At 44.0% G+C, this 24,223-nt stretch overlaps 2 protein-coding genes across 3 annotated transcripts in view; both read left to right on the plus strand.

Annotated features, from left to right (window-relative positions):
* Window positions 1–24,223, plus strand: part of DAGLA (diacylglycerol lipase alpha) — a 101,323-nt gene that overhangs the window by 4,549 nt on the left and 72,551 nt on the right. The gene's annotated exons all lie outside the window — the stretch shown is intronic.
* On the plus strand, window positions 12,614–18,482 carry LOC142072472 (uncharacterized). Its single transcript, XM_075129269.1, has 2 exons — window positions 12,614–13,081; window positions 14,189–18,482. Exon 2 carries the CDS (start codon window positions 17,107–17,109, stop codon window positions 18,208–18,210), a length of 1,104 nt encoding a protein of 367 aa, XP_074985370.1. The 5' UTR covers window positions 12,614–13,081; window positions 14,189–17,106; the 3' UTR covers window positions 18,211–18,482.

The raw sequence follows: 24,223 nt of genomic DNA on the forward strand, positions 1-24,223 counted from the left end.
GAGAGATTGAAACAGATATTTTCCACTCCAGCGTCTAAGATATGAAGGACTGTGAAGAGATATTTCCTGAAATGATCAGAAATAAGACTCCTTTAAAAAGTGTGAAAGAAATGTGCATAACTAGGAGAAAAGAGAAGCATGGCAGAGCAAGATATATAACAATCTGTAACTGCATCAAAAATGGATGAAAGTGGACATGGGTAATAACCCCCCCCCCGAAAAAAACCCCCAGAACAAAACCCACCCCTACTTCGGAAGGCTTGTCCTAAGCAGATATTCAGTGCATTGTACTGCGTCTAGTAGATGTTACTACCTCTCAAACTTTGTCAATACTTGTATAAATTCTCTTGCCAATAAAGATTTTTGGATTTCATTTGTTTGTGTGTCTGCTTGTGGGGTTAGATGGGAGAACTAATATTTCATTCATTGTTGTGCCAGGTACCACAGGGGGTGTTCTGCTGCCGTAGTCTCCATATTACCCACTGACGTCATATGCATCCCTTACTGAATGCTAAAGATATAAACTTGGAACCTCCAGCTGCCCTTTCTGATGAGTCAAATTTACTTGCACATTTCTTGGTCCATAGCTTTCTGCTGTATGTGCTCCTGTCTCTACAGCTGCCTGGGATTCCCCTGGGGACCTGAATGAGACAGCCACAGATTTTCATATTATCCCTGTGAGATTTAGATTGAGTGTTTTTATTTTTGATGATAGAGTTAATCTTGAGAGGGCTTGAATGCCAGTACAGTAGAACCTCAGAGTTACGAACACCCCGGGAACTGATGGAGCTTGTTTGTAACTCTGAACAAAACCTTATGGTGGTTCTTTAAAAAGTTTACAACTGAACACTGACTTAATATAGCTTTGAAACTCTACTATGTAGAAGAAAAACGCTGCTTTCCATTTGTTTTGTTTTTCAGTAGTTTACCTTTAACAAAATACTGTACTGTATTTGCCTTTCTTTCTTTCTTCTTTTTTTTTTATGGTCTCTGCTGTGGCCTGATTGTGTACTTCGGTTCCAAATGAGGTGTGTGGTTGACTGGTCAGTTTGTAACTCTAGTGTTCGTAACTCTGAGGTTCTGTTGTATTCAGTGGCTTCTTTCATTTAGTTTAAAACAATCATTTGAGCTGAAATTTTTCATGCTTAGTCTCAGTCCAGAAGTGAATTTTTCTGGGAAGGGACTCAAAAAAAGTTCTGCCGTTTTAGATTTGGAGGGTGGGAAATGTGTGGGTTTTTTGTATGTTTTATTTTTAAGCTGTAAAGAAAGTTTTCAGATGCTGTTTTTTGTAAATTATTGAGTCCAATAAAAACAAACAAACAAAAAATGCTTTGCTTTAAAACGTCAATCTTGGTATGTGCTTGTGCCTTCTGAGCAAGAACTATTAAGTGGGATACCTGAAGAAAAACAAAAGTGATAACTTTGAAATAATTATTATATAATATACCTGGTTCTTATATAGTGCTTTTCATAAGTAGATCTCAGTGCACTTCACAGTCTTTTAAAATGTGTTTTGTCCTCACAACACCCCTTTGAGGTAGCAAAGCATTATCTTCATTTTTAAAGATGGGAACTGAGGCATAAAGATGCTCTAAGTGACTTTCCCAAGGTTAAACAGGAAGTCTGTTGGACAGCAGGGAATTGAATCCAGGTCTCCCAAATCCTAGGTTAGTACCCTGGCCCACCTTCCCTCCTTGAAAGTGTTGACTTCAACATGCACAGTACATTAGTTGCTTTAACTGCAGAGAGAGATGATAGACTGTGAAGCTCCAAACATTTACAGGTCCAGATATGATTTGTCAATCTGTCTTGCAGTATAACAGCAGGTGATTCTCTTCTGCTTTCCCATTGGGGTAAGGGTTTCTAGAGCTATTTCTTCTTCTTGTATAGCAAAATTTTATATCCACTCTAGAGTGAGAACCTTTGCCTTTGGTGAGTCTGACTTCACCTTGTTTTTTTCTCTAATAAATCACCCTATGTAACTTTTCAACTTGCCACCTGAGCAGCAGTTTATAAATTGTTAAAGCTAATGGCCTCACTGAATCAGATAATGTTCTAGCAGATGAATAAGTGCATCCTGAGTTGGATAAAGTATGGGAGCTGTGGGAAGTTGTGTTTAAAGAGACAGCAGCTGGGATCCTTGAAAAAGTGGAAATTGTTCTCATCAGCTTTTGAAAGCTGCGGGGCTTGTCAGTACTTGGATGGAGACCTCAGAGAGGGCAAAAAAGTCTGTGAAAGTGCATTTTGTGCCCCAGATTCTGAGCTAACGGGACTATCAGAAACAGAAGAAGTAGATTACCTTTTAATTCTGTGTATGGATAGCTTTGGATACAGATTCCCGCTGGAATGGATTCCTCACCAGCAACTTCTTTTACTTGAAGTTGACATACTTAGGTTCTTTTCTCCTTTCTGTACCATTATCCACATAAGGCTTTGTCATTTTTATTTATTCCCGCCAGAATGCAGGTATATGGCATCTGGCTTTATTATAGTGGGAACGGTCACAGCTACTGTAGTTAAGTCTGCCTTTGGTTTCAAATGTAAGCTTTGCAGTTGTTCTTATCTTTCTGAAACTAGTTTTTGGGGCTAAAATGTAGCAAGTTTGATCTTTGTCCAAAGGTGATTTTTCTTTTTTGTGTTCTGTTTAGGAAAGTTTGAGCAAAAATCGTTCTTGTGTTTTTGAGTAAGTGGAAAGTGAAAAATCATCATCAACATCATCATCTCCTGTCTCCAACACTAATGTTGGATAGGGCTGACTTCTGTTAGTTTCATGTCTTCGGTACCTAGACTGCCAGCCACCATAAGTCTAGGCCCATTTTACAGATCGGGGACTGAGGCACAGACGTCCCTCCCCCCGCCAAGATTTTAAGACCAGAAGGGACCATTGTGATCTTCTAGTCTAACCTCCTATATAACACAGGCAAGAGAATGTCCCCAAAATAATTCCTAGAGCATATCTGTTAGAAAAACAGATTTAAAAACCGTCAGTGATGGAGAATCCACCATGACCCTTGGTAAACTGTTCCAGTGATTAATTACTCTCACTGTTAAAAGTTTATGCCTTATTTCCAGAGTGAATTTGTCTAGTGTCAACTTCCAGCCATTTGATTGTGTTATACCTTTGTCTGCTAACTTGAAATGCCCATTGTCACATATTTGTTCCCTGTGTGAATACTTACAGACTGTAATCAGGTTACCCCTTAACCTTCTCTTTGTTAAATGAAATAGATTGAGCTCTTTGAGTCTATCACTAAAAGGTGTGTTTTCTAATGCTTCAGTCATTCTCTTGGCTCTTCGCTGAACCCTCTCCATCTTAGTCAGCATCCTTCTTGAATTGTGAGCACCAGCACTGGAGAAATTATTCCAGCAGTGGTCGCACCAGTGCCAAATATAGAGGTAAAATAACCTTTCTACTCCTACTCGAGAGTCCCCTGTTTATACACTCCCAGATTGTATTAGCTCTTTTGGCTATAGGATTACACTGGAAGCTCATGTTCAGCTGATTATCCACCCTCATCCCCAGATCTTTTTCAGAGTAACTGCTTCCCAGGATAAGAGTCCTCCATTGTGCAAGTATAGCCTATGTTCTTTGTTCCTAGATGGGCTAAATGAAAATGTTTACATATTAAAAGTGAACATTGTTTCTTGCTTCCAGTTAACCAAAGAATCCAGATTTCAGAGTAGCAGCTGTGTTAGTCTGTATCCACAAATAGAAAGGACGACTTGTGGCACCTTAGAGACTAACACATTTATCACTCTGAATCAGTGACCTGCCCTCATCACTGTTTACCACTTCCCAATTTTTATATTATCTGCAGACTTCATCAGTGATTTTATGTTTTCTTCCAGGACCTTGATCAAAATGTTTCATAGCATAGGGCCAAAAAATTAATCCTTGTGGGATCCCTTTGGGCATGCACCCACTCAGTGACCATTCCCCATTTTCAGTTACAATTGGAGATCTTTCAGTTAATCAGTTTTTAATGTATTTAATGTGTACCATGTTAATTTTATATTTTAGTGTTTTAATCAAAATGTTGTGTGGTACCAAGTCAAATGCCTTACAGAAGTCTAAGTATATTATGTCAAAACTATTATCTTTATCAACCAAACTCATAATATCATCAGTAAAAAATATCAAGTTAGTTTGACTGGATCTATTTCCCATAAACCCATGTTGATTTGCATTAATTATATTACCCTCCTTTAATTCTTATTAATTGAATCCTGTATCAGCCACTCTGTTATCTTGCCTGGGATCAATACCAGGCTGACAGGCCTATAATTTCACAGGTTTTATCTTTTATTTTTTTAAAAAATTGGCACAACACATTAGCTTTCTTCCATTCTTCTGGAACTTCCCCAGTGTTCCAAGACTTATTTAAAACCAACATTAGTGCTCCAACAAGCTCTTCAGTCGGCTCTTTTAAAACCGTTGATTTAAAAATGTCAGACTTTAGTAGTTTCTGCTTAATATCCTCCAGAAATACAAGTGGAATGGAAGAAGTTTTATCATCACCATATGATGAGATTATATCAGCTGTTTTCCCCAAGATACAGACCAGAAATGTTTATTGAACACTTCTGCCTTTTCTGCATTATTATTGGTAATTCTGCCATTTACGTCTAGCAATGGACCAGTACCAGTGTCAAGATTCATTTAGTTCCTAATATACCTTAAAAACTCCTTCTTACTGTCTTTAACTGTGCTGGCCATAGACTTCTCCTTGTGTCCCTTATCAATTTTCTACAGTTCCTAACTTCTGATTTATATATATTAATTAGTATCAACTTCCCGTTTCTTATATTTGTTTTATATTATATAAAATTTGTTTTATTGTTGCCTTCGCTTTCCCACTAAATCAGGTTGATTTTATAACTGGTATGATCTTCTTCCTCAATTGCGGGATTGTGACTTTTGGAGTGTTCTTAAGTGATTCCCACTTATCATTCACATTTTTCTGACTAAATTTGTCCTCCTAGCTGATTTGGCTCAGGCTCTGAAGCCCATCCCCTATCCCAAGGCTTCAGTGCCTGAGCCTGAAAGTCACATAGCTATTTTTAGTGCCATAGCATAAGCCCCATGAGCCCAGGCTCCGAGATTCACTGCTGTGGGCTTCTGTTTGCTATGTAGACGTGCTTAGAGAGGATAAGTGGCTTGCCCAAGGTCATACAAGAAGTCCATGACAGAGTAGGGACTTGAACCCAGGTCTCCCATTTCCTAGTTAGTGCCCTAACCTTCCTTCCATAAAGTGAAAAATTACTTTGTTTATTACCAAGAAAAAGAAAAAAAGCAAAAAAAAAAAAAAAAAGCTTGCCATCTTTATATGAAGAGCCTCAAAATGGCTGGATGCTGAAAGTGACTAAAAGGTAGGGAAATAGCCCTCACTGAGGAGGAGGGCATTTTAGCGTTGTGGTGAAGACTGAACTCTACATCAGCTTTGTGCACCTGTGTCATTACTGTACAATCTGTAATTTCGGGAGCTCACGCTGTTTCTCCATTACAATATATCATAACTTTTTATACAACCTTAGATCTGTGTAGAAGGCTCTTTTGATAATCAGACTGAGCACATTTAAGAGTATATCTTTAGATATTCTTTTAAAAAAAACAAACAATCCTTCCCCTAAACAACCCCCCAAAACTCTAAGTCAATAAAATATGCCGTTTGCACTGTCACTGCATTGCAGGCTGTATAGCCTTCTGTCTTGGATTGTTTAGTCTAGTTGTTTAGTCTCCATGTCTAGTTGGCAGCCGGTATCAAGTGGAGTGCCCCAAGGGTCGGTCCTGGGGCCGGTTTTGTTCAATATCTTCATAAATGATCTGGAGGATGGTGTGGATTGCACTCTCAGCAAATTTGCGGATGATACTAAACTGGGAGGAGTGGTAGATACGCTGGAGGGGAGGGATAGGATACAGAAGGACCTAGACAAATTGGAGGATTGGGCCAAAAGAAAATCTGATGAGGTTCAATAAGGATAAGTGCAGGGTCCTGCACTTAGGACGGAAGAACCCAATGCACAGCTACAGACTAGGGACCGAATGGCTAGGCAGCAGTTCTGCGGAAAAGGACCTAGGGGTGACAGTGGACGAGAAGCTGGATATGAGTCAGCAGTGTGCCCTTGTTGCCAAGAAGGCCAATGGCATTTTGGGATGTATAAGTAGGGGCATAGCGAGCAGATCGAGGGACGTGATCGTTCCCCTCTATTCGACATTGGTGAGGCCTCATCTGGAGTACTGTGTCCAGTTTTGGGCCCCACACTTCAAGAAGGATGTGGATAAATTGGAGAGAGTCCAGCGAAGGGCAACAAAAATGATTAGGGGGCTGGAACACATGAGTTATGAGGAGAGGCTGAGGGAGCTGGGATTGTTTAGCCTGCAGAAGAGAAGAATGAGGGGGGATTTGATAGCTGCTTTCAACTACCTGAAAGGGGGTTCCAAAGAGGATGGCTCTAGACTGTTCTCAATTGTAGCAGATGACAGAACGAGGAGTAATGGTCTCAAGCTGCAGTGGGGGAGGTTTAGATTGGATATTAGGAAAAACTTTTTCACTAAGAGGGTGGTGAAACACTGGAATGCGTTACCTAGGGAGGTGGTAGAATCTCCTTCCTTAGAGGTTTTTAAGGTCAGGCTTGACAAAGCCCTGGCTGGGATGATTTAACTGGGAATTGGTCCTGCTTTGAGCAGGGGGTTGGACTAGATGACCTTCTGGGGTCCCTTCCAACCCTGATATTCTATGATTCTATGTGAAGGTGGATAATCAGCTGAGCATGAGCTCCCAGTGTGGTGATGTGGTCAAAAGGCCTAATGTAGTCCTTCAATGTATAAGTAGGGGAATATCAAATAGGAGTAGAGAGGTTGTTTTACCTCTATATTTAACACTGGTGTGACTGTTGCTGGAATTCTGTGTCTAGTTCTGGTGTCCATGATTCAAGAAGAAAGTTGATAAATTGGAGAGAATTCAGAGAAAAGCCACAAGAATGAGTAAAGGATTAAAAAGCATGACTTATAACGATTGACTGAAAGAGCTCGATATACTTTTTTTAACAAAGAGAAGATTAAGGGGTGATTTGGCCTGTAAGTACCTACAAGAGGAACAAGTCTGTAAGGACCTACAAGGGGAACAAGTATTTGATAATGGGCCCTTCAGTCTAGCAGTGAAAAGTATAACAAGATCCAATCACTGGAAGTTGAAGTTAAACAAATTGAGACTAAATAAAACAAATTGTTAACAAACTACTGAAACAACTTATCACAGGTTGTGGTGGATTCTCTAATCAGTGACAATTTTTAAAACAAGATTGGATGTTTTTCTTACAGATCTGCTCTATGAATTATTTTGGGGAAGTTCTCTGGCCTGTGTTATTCAGGATGTCAGGTTAGATTATCACAATGGTCACTTCTGGCCTTGGACTCTATTAATCTAAACCACCATCTTTTTTGCTGAATGGGGGAAAAACCCATAATATGTAATATCCATTGTCAAAGGGCCTGATCCAGTGCTCACTGAAGTCAGTGAAAATATTCTCAGTGACTCCCAGTGGACACTGGTTAAGGCTCTTTCAAGAAGAGGCAACGTGGACCTTCTCTCCAAGTCTTGGGAATTCTTGCAAGATATAATTTCACTATAGATGTTCCTCTGGTTCCCACCAACTCAAAGATTACACTGATAATAATTATAGCTCCTCAAATCAATTGGTTTTCCTTGGCACACCCTGTGACTGCCATCTCCTCTATTGTCCTCACCTTTGGTACATCTTCTTACTCTCTTCTTTGCTGTCTTAGAATCATAGAAGATTAGGGTTGGAAGAGACCTTAGGAGGTCATCTAGTCCAACCCCCTGCTCAAAGCAGGACTAACACCAACTAAATCATCCCCTCCAGGGCTTTGTCAAGCTAGCCCTTAAAAACCTCAAAGGATGGAGATTCCACCACCTCCCTAGGTAACCCATTCCAGTGCTTCACCACCCTCCTCGTGAAATAGTGTTTCCTAATATCCAGCCTAGACCTCCCCCACTGCAACTTGAGACCATTGCTCCTTGTTCTGTCATCTGCCAGCACTGAGAATAGCCTACTTCCATCCCTTTTGGAACTCCCCTTCAGGTAGTTGAAGGCTGCTATCAAATCCCCCCTCACTCTTCTCTTCTGCAGATTAAACAAGCCAAGTTCCCTCATCCTGTCCTTGTAAGTCATGTGCCCCAGGCCCTCTGATAATTTTCGCTGCCCTCCGCTGGACTCTCTCCAATTTGTCCACATCCTTTCTGCAGTGGGGGGCCCAAAACTGGACGCAGTACTCCAGATGTGGCCTCACCAGTGCTGAATAGAGGGGAATAATCACTTCCCTCGATCTGCTGGCAGTGCTCCTACCAATGCAGCCCAATATGCCTTTAGCCTTCTTGGCAACAAGGGCATACTGCTGACTCATATCCAGCTTCTCATCCACTGTAAACCCCAGGTCCTTCTCTGCAGAACTGCTGCTTAGCCAGGCGGTCCCCAGCCTGTAGCGGTGCATGGGATTCTTCCGTCCTAAGTGCAGGATTCTGCACTTGTCCTTGTTGAACCTCATCAGATTTCTTTTGGCCCAATCCTCCAAATTGTCTAGGTCACTCTGGATCCTATCCCTACCCTCTAGCATATCTACCTCTCCCCATAGCTTAGTGTCATCTTGCTGATAGTGCAATCTATCCCGTCGTCCAGATCATTAATAAGATGTTGAACAAAACCAGCCCGAGGACCGACCCCTGGGGCACTCCACTTGATACCGGCTGCGAACTAGATATCAAGCCGTCGATCACTACCCGTTGAGCCCAACAATCTAGCCAGCTTTCTATCCACCTTATAGTCCATTCATCCAGCCCATACTTCTTTAACTTGCAGGCAAGAATACTGTGGGAGACTGTATCAAAAGCTTTGCTAAAGTCAAGATATATCGCATCCACTGCTTTCCCCATATCCATAGAGCCAGTTATCTCATTATAGAAGGCAATCTGGTTGGTGAGGCATGACTTGCCCTTGGTGAATCCATGTTAACTGTTCCTGATCACCTTCTTCTCCTCCAAGTGCTTCAAAATGGTTTCCTTGAGAACCTGCTCCATGATTTTTCCAGGGACTGGGGTGAGGCTGTAGTTCCCTGGGTTCTCCTTCTTCCCTTTTTAAAAGATGGGCACTATATTTGACTTTTTCTAATTGTCCGGGACCTCCTCCGATTGCCACAAGTTTTCAAAAATAATGGCCAATGGCTCTGCAATCACATCAGCCAATTCCCTCAGCACTCTCGGATGCATTAGATCTGGACATATGGACTTGTGCATGTCCAGCTTTTCTAAATAGTCCTTAACCTGTTCTTTCACCATTGAGGGCTGCTCACCTCCTCCTCATACTGTGTTGCCCAGGACAGCTGTCTGGGAGCTGCCCTTGTCTGTGAAGACCAAGGTAAAGAGAGCATTGAATACTTCAGCTTTTTCTACATCATCTGTCACTAGGTTGCCTCCCCCATTCATTAAGGGTCCCACACTTTCCCTGACCTTTTTTTTGTTGCTCACATATCTGTAGAAACCCTTCTTGTTACCCTTTACATCCCTTGCTAGCTGCAACTCCAATTGTGTCTTGACCTTCCTGATTACACCCCTGCATGCTCGAGCAATATTTTTATACTCCTCCCTAATCATCTGACCAAGTTTCCACTTCTTGTAAGCTTCCTTTTTGTGTTTAAACTCACCGAAGATTTCAGTCTTGCTACTGACAGGTTTCAGAGGAACAGCCGTGTTAGTCTGTATTCGCAAAAAGAAAAGGAGTACTTGTGGCACCTTAGAGACTAACCAATTTATTTGAGCATGAGCTTTCATGAGCTACAGCTCACTTCATCAGATGTATACCGAGTCTTGCTACTGTCTCTTCCAAATCTCCAATACATAGGCGCTGACTCCAGGGGTGCTCCAAAAAATTAGCGGGTGCTTAGCACCCACTTACAGCCAAGCTCACCTCCCTCTCCCCCACTCCCACCCACCTGCAGCCCCGGCTGATCAACTCCTCCCCCTCCCTCCCAGCGCATCCTGCACGTCTTGGAACAGCTGTTCAGCAGCGTCCAGGAGGTGTTAGGAGGGAGGTGGAGGAGCGGGGACAAGGTGTGCTTGGGGGAGGGGGCAGAAAGAGGTGGGGTGGTGGTGAGGCCTTGGGGGAAGAGATGGAATATGGGCAGGGCTGGGGGTGGAGCGGGGACAGGAAGAGTTGGGGTGGGAGTGGGGGCTTAGGGGAAGGGGGTGGAGCTTGGGCAGAGCAGGGGTTGAGCACCCCCGGGGAATATTAGAAGCTGGTGTCTGTGCTCCAATATGATTGGTGAGCACATTAAGAAAATGGTGATTATGTACTCTGTACCTGTCAGATACTTAGCAGTTATATAGTGCTTTTAATTTTCAAAACTTTTTAGAAACAACTAAAACACCTGCTTTACTGTGGTTTAAAAAGTCTTATTGTTTGCACATAGTTAGCAGATTCTCTTTACAGAATGGCTTTATTAATCAATAAAGTAGAATTTCACCAGAACTTCAGCAGCACCAAATGGGAGCAGGGGAAGGTCCATACTAAGCAGAGTTTATTATTGAGCGCATCACATAGTAATGAAAGCCCGTCTTTCCACCAGGCAACTCTCTCCCTGTATTTCATGCCTTTGTAATATTCCTGGATCAGTATAACTTTCTGTATTCCATTCCCATGCTCTGTGCTTCTTGAGAGACATGAAGAAAAAGGGAGGCATGATTTTCCTGGCCTTTATAGAACCGAACCCTTGTGAAGACCTCTGGATCCTAAGCCTGATTTAACTGAACTGGAAAAACAGGGCCATTAAACAAGCGCAGCAGCATCCCAGATGCCTCCAAAGGTTCTAGGCCTGGAAGAGCAAGCACTGGGTTTTACAGAAAGGTGCTCCTGCCTGTACAGCTAGTTAATCATTCCTCCTCATTTTGTTGGGCTCCAACCTGCTGCTGTTGGGAAGGGCATCTACATTGATCTGTCTGAGGCCCCCTCACGTCTTTTCTTTCTTTCTTTTGTTCTTTCTTGGATTGTAGAGCGTGAGGCAGGCATTTACCAGGGTGAGAGGAGACATCATGTGGGCTGCTGCAGAAATAAGTGTGGTGGGTGTGTGTGCCTGTGAAGTGTTTCCTTATCAGAGCATGCATTAGTATATCTGCAGAGTCTACATGTTTCCTGGGGAGATGTGCCCATGGGCTAGCATATAGGCGTTCGTGTATATGTCAGTAGGTGTGTGCCTTTGGAGATGTGCATGTGTATGGGTGGGTGCATGTGAATGGTAGCTTGCATGGAGGTAGGTGAGCTAGCTCTGTGCTTATGTACTTGGCATGCTAGTGTGAAGGTGCATTAGCAGGTGTGTGAAAAGTAGGGTGACCAGATAGCAAATGTGAAAAAATGGGACCGCGGGTGGGGGGTAATAGGAGTCTTTATAAGAAAAAGTCCCCAAAAACGGGACATCTGGTCACCGTAGTGAAAAGGGGATTTGTGCTTGCATGTTAGTAGAAGTGGTATGTTCGTATTCTTGCCTGGAAGTTGCCAATTAAGTCTCCAGTGTATGTCTGCATGTACGTATGCCCATATACTTTTGTCAAGTGAAGGTGTGCATGGGCACTGTATCTGTATATCCATCTGAGACGAGTTGTCTTACTAAAGAGGTTGTTTCGTCTGTTACACCAAGGAAGCAGGGGAAGCTAATGCTGTCTCTCTTCTCAGCTGTTTATATGGGTGTGTTTGTATCTGTATGTGCTGGCAGAAGTTGTTATGGATTCCTTGGGCACTGAACTCTTGGGCTAGCTAGAAGCAGTCTAGCTTTTGTGTTGGTTTGGAGCTCTAAGGCATGTCATATATCTGATCATTATCCTTTGAGACATGCTGCACTCACTTTGTGATGTATTGACACAATAGTATAATTGCCTTTGGGCAGGTGCAGGGAGTGGTAAGCAGCAGAAGGAATGCAGCCTATCATGCTGTGGTGAGCTTTGTTCCCATGCCAGGGCTTTCCCATCACCTGTTGCCACTTTGTTCACCTGCAGCTATATTCTTCCTGGACTGATGAATTGAGGAGGAGTTACTGCAAGTGCAGGGTAGGGTTAACAGATGTCTCAGCATACCGTAGGGTAGTGAAGCACTACAGCAGGCTGAGTACAGCGAGACGCTTGTTAGAAGTAGGTTGGCAGAGGAGGCTGCCAGCAACAAAAACACAAAGAGGAAATTACTCGTTGCAGGGCTTGAATTCTTGATGCAGCAGAGCCAGGCCTTCTTCATGCAATGGGCAGAATGAGATGCTGGTGAGGACTAAGCATTATTTTGTACTGCAAGACTATTGCATAACTGTAAGGAGACTATAGGTAAGGCTGAGATGGCACTTCCATTTTAAACCTTTGATTTTAGTGTCTTATAACTTTCAAAAAATAACTTCTGAGCTGAAAATCTGTGTGCTTGGCCTTAGTCTAGAGCAGGTGGACTTGTTTGGGGAGAGTTGAATTAAATTCTGTTAGACCATTTTTATTATTTATATCAAATTAGATGTCAAAATAATTAGCTAGACTCTTCTACCATAGACGGTGATGATTTGATTAGCTCCTCGAGCTAAGCAAGATTGGGCCTAGTAAATGGATGGGAGAACTCAAAGAGAAAGGAGGAATCCATGTAACAGTCAGTATCCATCATGTTCTGTCTTCGAAGCACTGTGCAGAAAGGAACAAATCACTCTGTTAATCCTCACAACATCCCTGTGCAGTAGGCAAGATGGTATCTTCTGTGCAGGAAACTGCAGCTCCTACTTTGCCCCTCTCAGAATCTCCAGTTGCTGTTTCAGTTGCTTCTCTCCCCTTCCCACACCTTTTTTCCTTATACAGTAGAACCTCAGAGTTACAAACACCAGAGTTACGAACTAACCGGTCAACCACACACCTCATTTGGAACTGGAAGTATGCAGCCAGGCAGCAGCAGAGACACACCAAAAAAAAGAAAAAAAAGAAAAGCAAATACAGCACAGTAATGTGTTAAACGTAAATTACTAAAAAAGGGAAAGTTTAAAAAAAGATTTGACAAGGTAAGGAAACTGCTTGTTTCATTTAAATTAAGATGGTCAAAAGCAGCATTTTTCTTCTGCATAGTAAAGTTTCAAAGTTGTATTAAGTCAGTGTTCACTTGTAAACTTTTGAAAGAACCACCATAACATTTTGTTCAGGGTTTCAAACTTTTCAGAGTTATGAACAACCTCCATGTCCAAAGTGTTTGTAACTCTGAATTTCTACTGTAATTTAAATTATAAGCATAAAGACGACTTAAACACAATGTAATTGCTGAGCTTTTAGTTGGACAAAAGACAAGAAGCAGTAACCCTATTGCCCTCTTGTATGGGTGCATGAGAAACAGGGGCTTTAGTGAGGGATCATAGTACTGTGCAACATAGTGTATGGTTTGGAAAATAATTCAGCCTAGTAGAATAGGAAGAAATGGCACTTGTTTCAATAGTTGTAAATGCAAATATTGAGCACTTTGTATTATTGGCCATGTATCATGTGGGCATGAAGAGAGACCCTCTTGAACACAAACGCAGAAGATGGCAGATCTAAGGCAAATGGAGGAGTTTCACTCTGAATTACCTAACTTAGGCAGCTAAAACTGTCTTAGTGTTAGTGTTGACTTAAGATAGGCTTGCTTTGCATATTGTTGGACTGTAAGTTAGCTGGTGCAGTACCAAAGCTCTCCTTTTGCTGACTAGCCTGGGAAATCACAGCTTTTCAGGCTTTGGTGTAAACCATAAGGACTGAACACTCCTTAAGAATGACTCTGTACCAAGTGTTTAATTTGAACTCTCAGTCCTTTCAACTGGCATAGTTTCACTAATGTGTTTCACTTAGCACTGACATTTGAGGAAGTAAATCTGCTGGTGGATAGAGTGAGTAAACACTGTGTTCCCCTCACCCTCCCTCCTCTAATCCCATTCTGGATCACCTCCAGTTAGCCAAGATTTCTGGGCTGAAGCTTCCATGTTGGCAGTAGGGGTACCAAACTGATCCTCTTCTGTATCTGAAAACATAAGTCTTCAGGACAGAGCCAGAGGATATGATGCTGAAGTCCCTTATGTGTTAAGCCTAAAGAAGCACAAGGTCCTGCTACCATGTCTGTTTGTTTTTTCCTGTGTTTGTTTTAGGATGAACTTGGCAGTGTTTGCTCAGCTGCCTTTCACCTGACTGCTGACTATTTGCAGAAGGTTTTTCGTGGAGTTTGTATTTCACAGTGGAGGCTTTTTTAAACTCTCCCAATTTTTGGAAATGCAAAGTGGCAGAGGAAAGATTGGGGATGCTGTGCGGGGCAAGGCAAGGACAAGAAGGCAGATTTGATGATATCCGAGACTCAGTCACCCTTCCCGGACTATGTAACTGCTGCTTCCAGAGTTCTGGAAGTTCCCTCCAAAGCTTGTTTGTGATATTCCATGCATCACCTGAAATCACAGGTTCGTGGCTGTTGTGGTTTCCTTAGCTCCACCTGCACCTGCTGTTGGGAAGGAGTTCAGAGGCTGGAAACAGTTCTTTCTTCATTGGCCATTTCCAAGGAATTGATGAGAAGTGCAGGGGCTTGAATTTTCATCCAGATGGGACTTTGTCAGGAATGCTGGGAGAACGGGTTAATTTTTGGTCTGGATAGAAATCTGATGAAGAGCTGGATTTTTCTTCCAACCAGGAATGGATCAGGGAGGGAATGAAGGGGCTGCATTTTCCTGTGACTGGGATGGGGGAGGAAACGGAAGAGACTTTATTCCTGATGCATTCTCCTCGAGGTTGTGCAGCACTCTGTGCTATTCTTGAGTGCTACAGAGAGTTAAGCTCACAGTGGACAGTGAAGTTTAGGAATCCAGCCTGTTGCTGTTTTATGGACTTGATAGTTCAATTGCTCCTTTTGTGTGGAGGGAGCGGCGGAAGACAGCGCATGTCCTCAGGACTAGAACACACACAACACTCTTTATTCCAGGGAGCAGCTGAGCTTCTGGCAGAGCTTGTATCATATCTTCTGCACCAAGGATAGGCTTAGTGTCGTTTCCCCCATTTGATTCTGTCTGCTGACCTTCATTTCACCTTTCCAGAATGATTTGCCCAGAGTGATTCCAAAGGGCTTTCTTGAATCCATTTCCTCCACCCCCACTGGAGCAGGGAACACATGCAGTCAAGAGCTCCCATTTGCTGGTCCCATTGCACTGTTTTACAGTACACTGTTCAGAAAGATGCCCAGTAAATGCTGCTCTCCCCTGGAAGGGCCTCAGCATTCTGGACTTTGCACACTGGAAGTCTTAGTGTGCCTGACCTCTTATGGAGGCGATCAGGTGACTTGTTGTAAGCAAAAGTTTTCCTTATTCATAAGGAGTTCGGTGATATGAGGTTTGTTTGTATCCCCTGGCAAAGGGATTGAATTATGTGATTGAGCTCGGATTGGAATCCCAGGACTGGATTGAACTCTTTCTTGGAATTGTAAAGGAAATGGCAAGGGAGACTAGGGGGAGTACTTTTAATAGATTTTTAAACCTCTTCAGATGGGGAGGTACTGCTGGCCTGGACAGAGTTTCACAGCTGCATTTACAAAGGGATCAAGGAAAAATCCCGGAGTTGCCTTATACAGGGCCTTGACCTGAGACTGAAGTAACCTTGTGATCTTGATTCCTTTTCGATATAGGTGTAATTAATCTCTCTTGAGATTAATCTCTCTTGCACCCATTGCAGAAAGAATGCTACAGTGCCCCATGAAGCTTTACCTTGTATATCACAAGCATATGTACAAGCCACATGTTCTGGCTTCAAGTGTGTATCTTTGCTCTACACTCTGAGGAATAATTAGGACCTGTAACTCGCCACTGGTGGTGGTAGAACAAGTGGAAGCTGTAGCATAGACAGGGAAATAATGCTTTGTTGTCTAACCCTGTCTTAAGTAAGTTTAGATGATACAGTGGTGAAAATGTCTGAGCCCTTTCTGAATTTATAGCTACAATCAGTGCAGCTTTGTCCATTGGGAATTACAGGTCCCATTTCTGCCAGTGTAGATGCAACCTGAATGTGGTACACTTAGTACTTTTAAATATGCTCAGCTGTGAGGTCCTGTTTCTCATTTTGTTGTAAGGGGGATTGTTGCCACATCAAGGTCTGTCGGTCTAGCTCATTGTCCCCAGAAAATATGCTCAAGAAACTCCCTGAAAAAGCACAAGAACAAATCCGCACAGACACACCCCTGGAACCCCGACCTGGGATATCATAGAATCATAGAATATCAGGGTTGGAAGGGACCCCAGAAGGTCATCTAGTCCAACCCCCTGCTCAAAGCAGGACCAATTCCCAATTAAATCATCCCAGCCAGGGCTTTGTCAAGCCTGACCTTAAAAACCTCTAAGGAAGGAGATTCTACCACCTCCCTAGGTAACGCATTCCAGTGTTTCACCACCCTCTTAGTGAAAAAGTTTTTCCTAATATCCAATCTAAACCTCCCCCACTGCAGCTTGAGACCATTACTCCTCGTTCTGTCATCTGATACCATTGAGAACAGTCTAGAGCCATCCTCTTTGGAACTCCCTTTCAGGTAGTTGAAAGCAGCTATCAAATCCCCCCTCATTCTTCTCTTCAGATATTCTATCTGCTACCCAAGATCCATAAACCTGGAAATCCTGGATGCCCCATCATCTCAGGCATTGGCACCCTGACAGCAGGATTGTCTGGCTATGTAGACTCCCTCCTCAGGCCCTACACTCCCAGCTATCTTCGAGACACCACTGACTTCCTAAGGAAACTACAATCCATCGGTGATCTTCCTGAAAACACCATCCTGGCCACTATGGATGCAGAAGCCCTCTACACCGACATTACACACAAAGATGGACTACAAGCCGTCAGGAACAGTATCCCCGATAATGTCATGGCAAACCTGGTGGCTGAACTTTGTGACTTTGTCCTCACCCATAACTATTTCACATTTGAGGACAATGTATACCTTCAAATCAGCAGCACTGCTATGGGTACCTGCATGGCTCCACAGTATGCCAACATTTTTATGGCTGACTGAGAACAACACTTCCTCAGCTCTCGTCCCCTAATGCCCCTACTCTACTTGCGCTACATTGATGACATCTTCATAATCTGGATCCATGGAAAAGAAGCCCTTGAGGAATTCCACCATGATTTCAACAATTTCCATCCCACCATCAACCTCAGCCTGGACCAGTCCACACAAGAGTTCCACTTCCTGGACACTATGATGCTAATAAGCGATGGTCACATAAACACCACCCTATACCGGAAACCTACTGACCGTTATTCCTACCTACATGCCTCCAGCTTTCACCCAGACCACACCACACGATCCATTGTCTACAGCCAAGCTCTACGATACAACCGCATTTGCTCCAACCCCTCAGACAGAGACAAACACCTACAAGATCTCTATCAAGCATCCTTACAACTACAATACCCAGCTGCTGAAGTGAAGAAACAGATTGACAGAGCCAGAAGAGTACCCAGAAGTCACCTACTACAGGACAAGTCCAACAAAGAAAATAACAGAACACCACTAGCCATCACCTTCAGCCCCCAACTAAAACCTCTCCAACGCATCATCAAGGATCTACAATCTATCCTGAAGGAGGACCCATCACTCTCACAGATCTTGGGAGACAGGCCAGTCCTTGCTTACAGACAGCCCCCCAACCTGAAGCAAATACTCCCCAGCAACCACACACGACAGAAGAGAACCACTAACCCAGGAACCTATCCTTGCAACAAAGCCCATTGCCAACTGTGTCCACATATCTATTCAGGGGACACCATCATAGGGCCTAATCACATCAGCCACAGTATCAGAGGCTCGTTCACCTTCACATCTACCAATGTGATATATGCCATCATGTGCCAGCAATGCCCCTCTGCCATGTACATTGGTCAAACTGGACGGTCTCTATGTAAAAGAATAAATGGACACAAATCAGATGTCAAGAATTATAACATTCAAAAACCAGTCGGAGAAGACTTCAATCTCTCTGGTCACTCGATTACAGACTTAAAAGTGGCAATTCTTCGACAAAAAAACTTCAAAACCAGACTCCAACGAGAGACTGCTGAATTGGAATTAATTTGCAAACTGGATACAATTAATTTAGGCTTGAATAGAGACTGGGAGTGGATGGGTCATTACACAAAATAAAACTATTTCCCCTTGTTTATTCCCCTCCCACCCCCCACTGTTCTTCAGACGTTCTTGTCAACTGCTGGAAATGACCCACGTTGATTATCACTACAAAAGGTTCCCCCTCCCGCCCTCCACCCTGCTCTCTTGCTGGTAACAGCTCACCTTACCTGATCACTCTTGTTACAGTGTGTATGGTAAAACCCATTGTTTCATGTTCTCTGTGTATATAAAATCTCCCCACTTTATTTTCCACTGCATGCATCCAATGAAGTGAGCTGTAGCTCACGAAAGCTTATGCTCAAATAAATTTGTTAGTCTCTAAGGTGCCACAAGTACTCCTTTTCTTTTTGCGAATACAGACTAACACGGCTGCTACTCTGTAAGCTAATTTGAGTTGTTAGTAGGGGGTATATGTAATGGTTAGCTCAGGACTGAAAAAGTTCACTCATTGATAGTCAGTAGGAATGTTTTCCTGTTTCCTAAACTTTCACATTTTCTGTAGAATTTCACTTTTCATTTAAATAACTACAGTCCTACACTACATGGTTGTGAAGAAAACCTGCCAAAAGTGGCCCAATTCAGGGGTTTCTTAGTCTGCAGGCAGGCACTGTACTCACCTTCTTTGCAGCCTCTGTGAACTGATGAGGGCAGTTACCTAGGCAATGTAAAATCTTTGTGTGAGAGAGAGAGAGAGAGATATTTCTGCCTACTTTTTCAAAGATGTTCACTTATTTTATGCGCCTCAGTTTTTGTTGAGACTCATGAGACCTGGTTTTTAAGGTGTCTGAGATTGCGCACCCAATAACTGAGGCAACCTAATTTAGTGGACATTTTTGAAAAGTGGGCCTTGATTCATTATAATCTCAGTACATCAGAGTCTCTTTGCTTTCTTTACAGGTGGCTAATGCAGTGTTCATTCCACTTTGCCGCCTGCTCTTGACTGGGTAATGGAATGCCAAGTGTTATTCCTGTGACTTAAAGGAACTTGCTTGCAGCAGGCAGGGGAGTTAAGATGGCTGTTCTAGCTCTGTATCTCTTTACTCTCTAGCTTCTTTCCATATGGTCTTTTATGTGATAGTTTGCTTTTGAGTTGCTTGACTCAAGAAAGCCTGGCTATCCCAATTCCTTTTCCTCTGTCTGGGTCTGAAGGTAAGTATTTGTGGAGTGTTTCAGAGGCTTGAATTACCCCCACTAGCACCACTGCCAGCACATGTGTTCACCCTCGGAAGTGGCTTTCCATTTCTCGCATCTTGCTTAGTCCCTCTTACTTGTCTCCTCACTGTCCTGCTGGGGTGGGGTGGAGTGCAGTGGAGGGGCTGCTGGAATTGCAGCTCAAGCACAGGTGCCGCCAAAAAAAATTAGTGGGTGTTTAGCATGCGCCCAGCAGCCAGCTCCTCTCCCTCCCCCGCAGCACCTCCTGCCTGCCGGTGTTCCCGCAGATCAACTCCTCCCCGTCCCTCCCAGCGCTCCTGCCCGCTATGGGTCAGCTGTTCCGCGGTGTGCAGGAGGCGCCGGGAGGGAGGGAGGGAGAGGAGCATGCTCAGGAAGAGGCAGGGAAGATGTGGGATGGGAACGGAGTGGGGGCAGAAAGAGGCAGGGCGCGATGGGGGTTTGGAGGAAGGGGTGGAATGGGGGCAGGGCCTGGTGCTGTGCGGGTTTAAACACCCCTGGGGAAAATTGGAAGCTGGTGCCTGTGAGCTCAAGATCTACCCAATGAAAGGAAGTGAGGATGTTCTTATTGTATCCTCTGTGGGCATTTCTCCCAGGTGTACTCCTGCCTGACAGCTGGAACATCTTTCAAGTTTCAGTGATGCCAGGAGAGATCAGTGGACTGTTGATGAATTATTGATAACTTCATTGTGCTAGCATTTTTGTTTCCTCTCTCTTTCTGATGATCTTTCTGGACTGTTGACAAAGACTATCTTCTCAAGCGAAGCAGGATCCTACGTGCTAATGCCTGCTCTTCCGTTGCACACTATGAGCCGAACTGTGATTGAGAGAAGGATATAATAGAGAAAGGGAGGAATATGTGGGCACTCGTTTTATCCTCCTTTAAGGAAGCTCAGACTCACAAAGTGTTGGACAAGATACTTTGCTCAAAAAGCTGAATACTGTAGCAGACTTCACTATGTTCTGGGCTTGTTTACTATTGTTCTTTGCTACCAAGGAATAGAAAGAAAGAGAGTGAATTGGCACCAGGTAAAAATAAAGTTTTTTTCAAAAGCAACGTATAATTGGAACTTGCTGTCACATGATATTATGGAGGCAAAAAAAGTCCAAAGAGATTGTGTACATGGCTGGCAATGTGCACTAAACAGGAAGTGATTTCGAAAGCACGTCAACAAGTTGTGCACTAACTAGCCCATGTAGATCCAGCTAGTGTGAAGTAAAAGTTCCCGAGAGCGCATTAACCTCGTGCTGTTTCAGTATTATTGCAATAGTCCACCCTTTGGTGAGAAAAGCATAGATAACTGCACAGTTAGGTTCATTTTAGAGATTTCATGCCTTTTATCTGAAACATCTAGAACAGGATACCAGATGAGCTGTGCCATTGACCTGTTATTGTCTGGCAATTCTTTTCGTCTCACTCTATTTGCTCCTGGGTAAGGCAGCAGATCTTGCTTCCTCTTCACTTGCTGTGCGCTGGCCCAAAACAGACATGCCTTTTGGATGGAGTTCCTAACTAAACAATCTAAAGGCCTGGTAGGCAGGAGTTGTGGCTGGAGGAGATACCAAGTTCCCATTTCCCGCACACCACTTCTCTTTGGTGAGCTCAGCTCCTTTTGTTGAGAGTAATGGTTTTGTCTCATTCACATGCTCTTCTTTGTTTTAGTAACCTTGGATCTGATTTTTGTTCTGAATGGTTTCATGCTGCTTTTTCAGACTTCCTACGATAGACTCATTGCAGCCTGTACCATTGGGCGTAGTGGAATCCTGCTATGTGTGGCTAGCCCATGTTTCCTATGTACCATTAGTTTATGGACCAGGAATTCTTAATCTGCTTTTCCTCACCTGGAAGTTGGTCTCTTGTTGTTGGTCATAGATACTTTATAATTTGTACTCTCAGTCTAGAAATGTTAATGACCATTGAGAATTGGTGCAATCTAAGGAAATAAGCTCAGGATTGCAAGTCAGAATGTGACTGTGTTTTCTGATCCCGGTTCTCCCACTAAGATTTTGGGCAAGTATTTTATCCTCTCTGTCTTTGTTCCCTCCCATAGTTAAAGTCTGCACAGCTGTTTGAAACTAGAGAGCTGTATTGCTAAGTTTTCTTATTTCCATAATTGGGGCTACAGCTCCCCTCTCCCTCTCCTTGAGTTATGCAAGAGGTTCTCTTCTGCCTCCCATCCCCTCACTCTTGCCTCTCTTTACTGACTGGCTTCTGACACTGCGCTGAAGCAATGCCACTCCTGCAGTGACATGCCATCCTGACATTACACTTGAGTGCTCAGTGATTCCTTGTTTTCTCATGTCCGCAGCTGCTGGAGAAAAGTCTGTAAATGAGGGGGAGAGATGGCAGCAAGGAGGAAAATAGTTTTGGCTTAATAAACCATCAAGGCAATCAGCTGGGACATTCCATCAATACTTTGATTATATACCGGACTGTACAATTCATTGAGAAACATACACACCCCGGAACTGTGTAAAGGAGTCCACCATGGTCCACACAGGCCCCTTTGTGTAAGTCTCTCTTCTGGAGCCTGATTAGTTAAATCAGCAGAAAATAACTTTTAATATAATGCTCCTTTTAGAGGATTATGGCATGTTAGACCTGGGAGGTTCCATGGCAGCTGAGGGTTGCAGAAGAAAAGAAGTAATGTGCCCCAACCCCATGGCCCAATCCTGATCCCCTCTCCTGCCCTCCAAACCCCTCAGTCCCAGCCAGGAGCATCCTCCTGCACACCAAACCCCTTATCCCCAGCCCTACCCCAGAGCCTGCACCACCAGCTGGAGCCCTCATCCCCCTTCAAGCCCCTGCCCCAGCCCTGATCCCCCTCCTGCCCCAGCTTGGTGGAAATGAGGGAGTGAGTGAGAGTGGGGAGAGCGAGTGATGGAAGGGGGTGGAGTGAGCGGGGGTCAGGGCCTCTGAAAAAGGGAGGGTGGGGGCAGGGCAAGAGTATTCAATTTTGTGCGAGCAGAAAGTTGCCAACCCTCGTTCATTATAAAGACTCCAGAGACCTCCAGGGAAAAGGAAAGTTACTGAGGAAGCAAAGGGATTGGCAGTGGGGGTGGGGGTAGGGGAGGGTGTGGCTGCGACAGAAGAGATAAAGAGGTTTGGGAGAATATCCCATCAGGCACAGCAGAGATGATCACAGGGCTCATAACTAGAAAATTAGAGGATCAGAGAGTTTAAATAGATCTTTTAAAATTGGGTTATCTGATTAAATCAGAAATGGTCTAGAAACTGCTTCCCATTGTCTGCCATCATCTCCTCTCGGGGATCAGGGAGAGGGGTTGTTGGAGGTGGTGAGAAGCACTTTCTGTGTAATCAGAGGACCAGGCAGAGGTCAGAGGCCTGTTACATAGGTTTGTGCAGAAGATATATGTATGCAGATGATGTGCTGTGTGTGTGTGTGTTCAGAATGCACTGTGTGAGTTGTGTGGGCGTTGTGGAGGAGGGGTGTGTGCTGGGTATTCAGAAGTGTAGTGATTGGAGGGTCTGTTTGTGAAGAGAAGGGTTCTTAGCTCTGGGTTGCCAGAGGCTGTAGATGTAGTTTAAATATGACAGAAGTTCACAGAAATCCTGGGCTTGAAGTAGGTGAGAATCTGTTTCCTGCCTTATCTTCCCTACCCCAGACATCTTCAAATCTCACATGCAAGAAGAGTGCTGTCTTTGTTGCCCCCATCCATAGCAGGTGGTTCTCCAGCTACGTACCGGGAGCAGAGTGAGACTGATGAGAATGATAGCCTCTTACCCTGCTGCAGCTGCTGCCATTAGAGAAGGGCTACCAATAGGAACTCCTGGGAGAAAAGGAGGCATTTAGTCTCTGCGCCCCCATCAGCATCAGCGTAGGGTGATGCTGGTACCCGTGCTTCTCCTTTTCATCTGTGGCCTCTGTGGCGCAGAGTTCAACTGGGAGGATTTGACTGCTTCTGTGAAGATGCAGTGTGCAGGAATAGCATCAGCCTCAGTAGCACAGGCACAATCCACTGAGGGGTGGGGTAGGAAAGGGAGACTGACAGAGCAAGGGGGAACTGCACCTGTTGTGTTGTCAGCATTAGCAGTAGTTTGGGTGTCAATTTGGTCTTTTGTTTCCTTGGCCATCAAGGAGTGGGGTGTGCTGTGGAGACAGTGGGCTCAGTGCCAGCAGGGAGGGAGCATCCAGCACTTTTCGGCAATGCATGTGTGTATACTATGTGTAGCGGAGATGTGTGTTTACAGTGGAGTGGAATGCAATTTTTAGTGCTTGGGTGTGTGTATGAGAGGTGCCCTATGCATAGGGGAGTGCAGGTTTTAGAGGGTCTGTGTGAGGTGACTGGGATTCTGGGTTGTCGTACTGCAGTGCTGAGCCCTGGAGAGTGTTATTTATAGCAGCAGCCGCTGAGGCAGGAAAAGTTTGCTCAAGCTGTCATTTGTGTGAGCTGGAGAGCGAGTCTCCTTCCCTCCCTCTCTTTCTTCCTTCTGATTTTCACTGTAATTAGTGAGCTTTCCATGAGTGGAGTCAGGAGCTGGCATCTTCCTTTGGAAAGACAGCATTCTTCATACAGGAATGAGAAGAGTTGACCCTCCGGGACTCTTTAACTGTGTCCCCTGCTGTGTCTTGAGCGACTTTCTGCACCCAGATTCCGAGGTAGAATTCATAGGGAACAGGTATTGCTGCAGACCCCTTCTTAAGTTTCAGCTAGAAAACCCTGTTTTCCAGGGGCCACAATCAGAACCTAAATGTTCCCTTTGGGCTTACATGTGACAGCAACATTTGTTTGTCGAACGAGAAGCTAAAATAATTCTGTCTGTTTTAGCTTTCAGGCGTGGGAACAACCTGTTTGCTGATAGGAGGCATTCTGTGCTCATTTTCTTCTAGAATCT

Source organism: Caretta caretta, chromosome 6 (assembly GCF_965140235.1).
Source record: "Caretta caretta isolate rCarCar2 chromosome 6, rCarCar1.hap1, whole genome shotgun sequence".
Classification (NCBI taxonomy): domain Eukaryota; kingdom Metazoa; phylum Chordata; order Testudines; family Cheloniidae; genus Caretta; species Caretta caretta.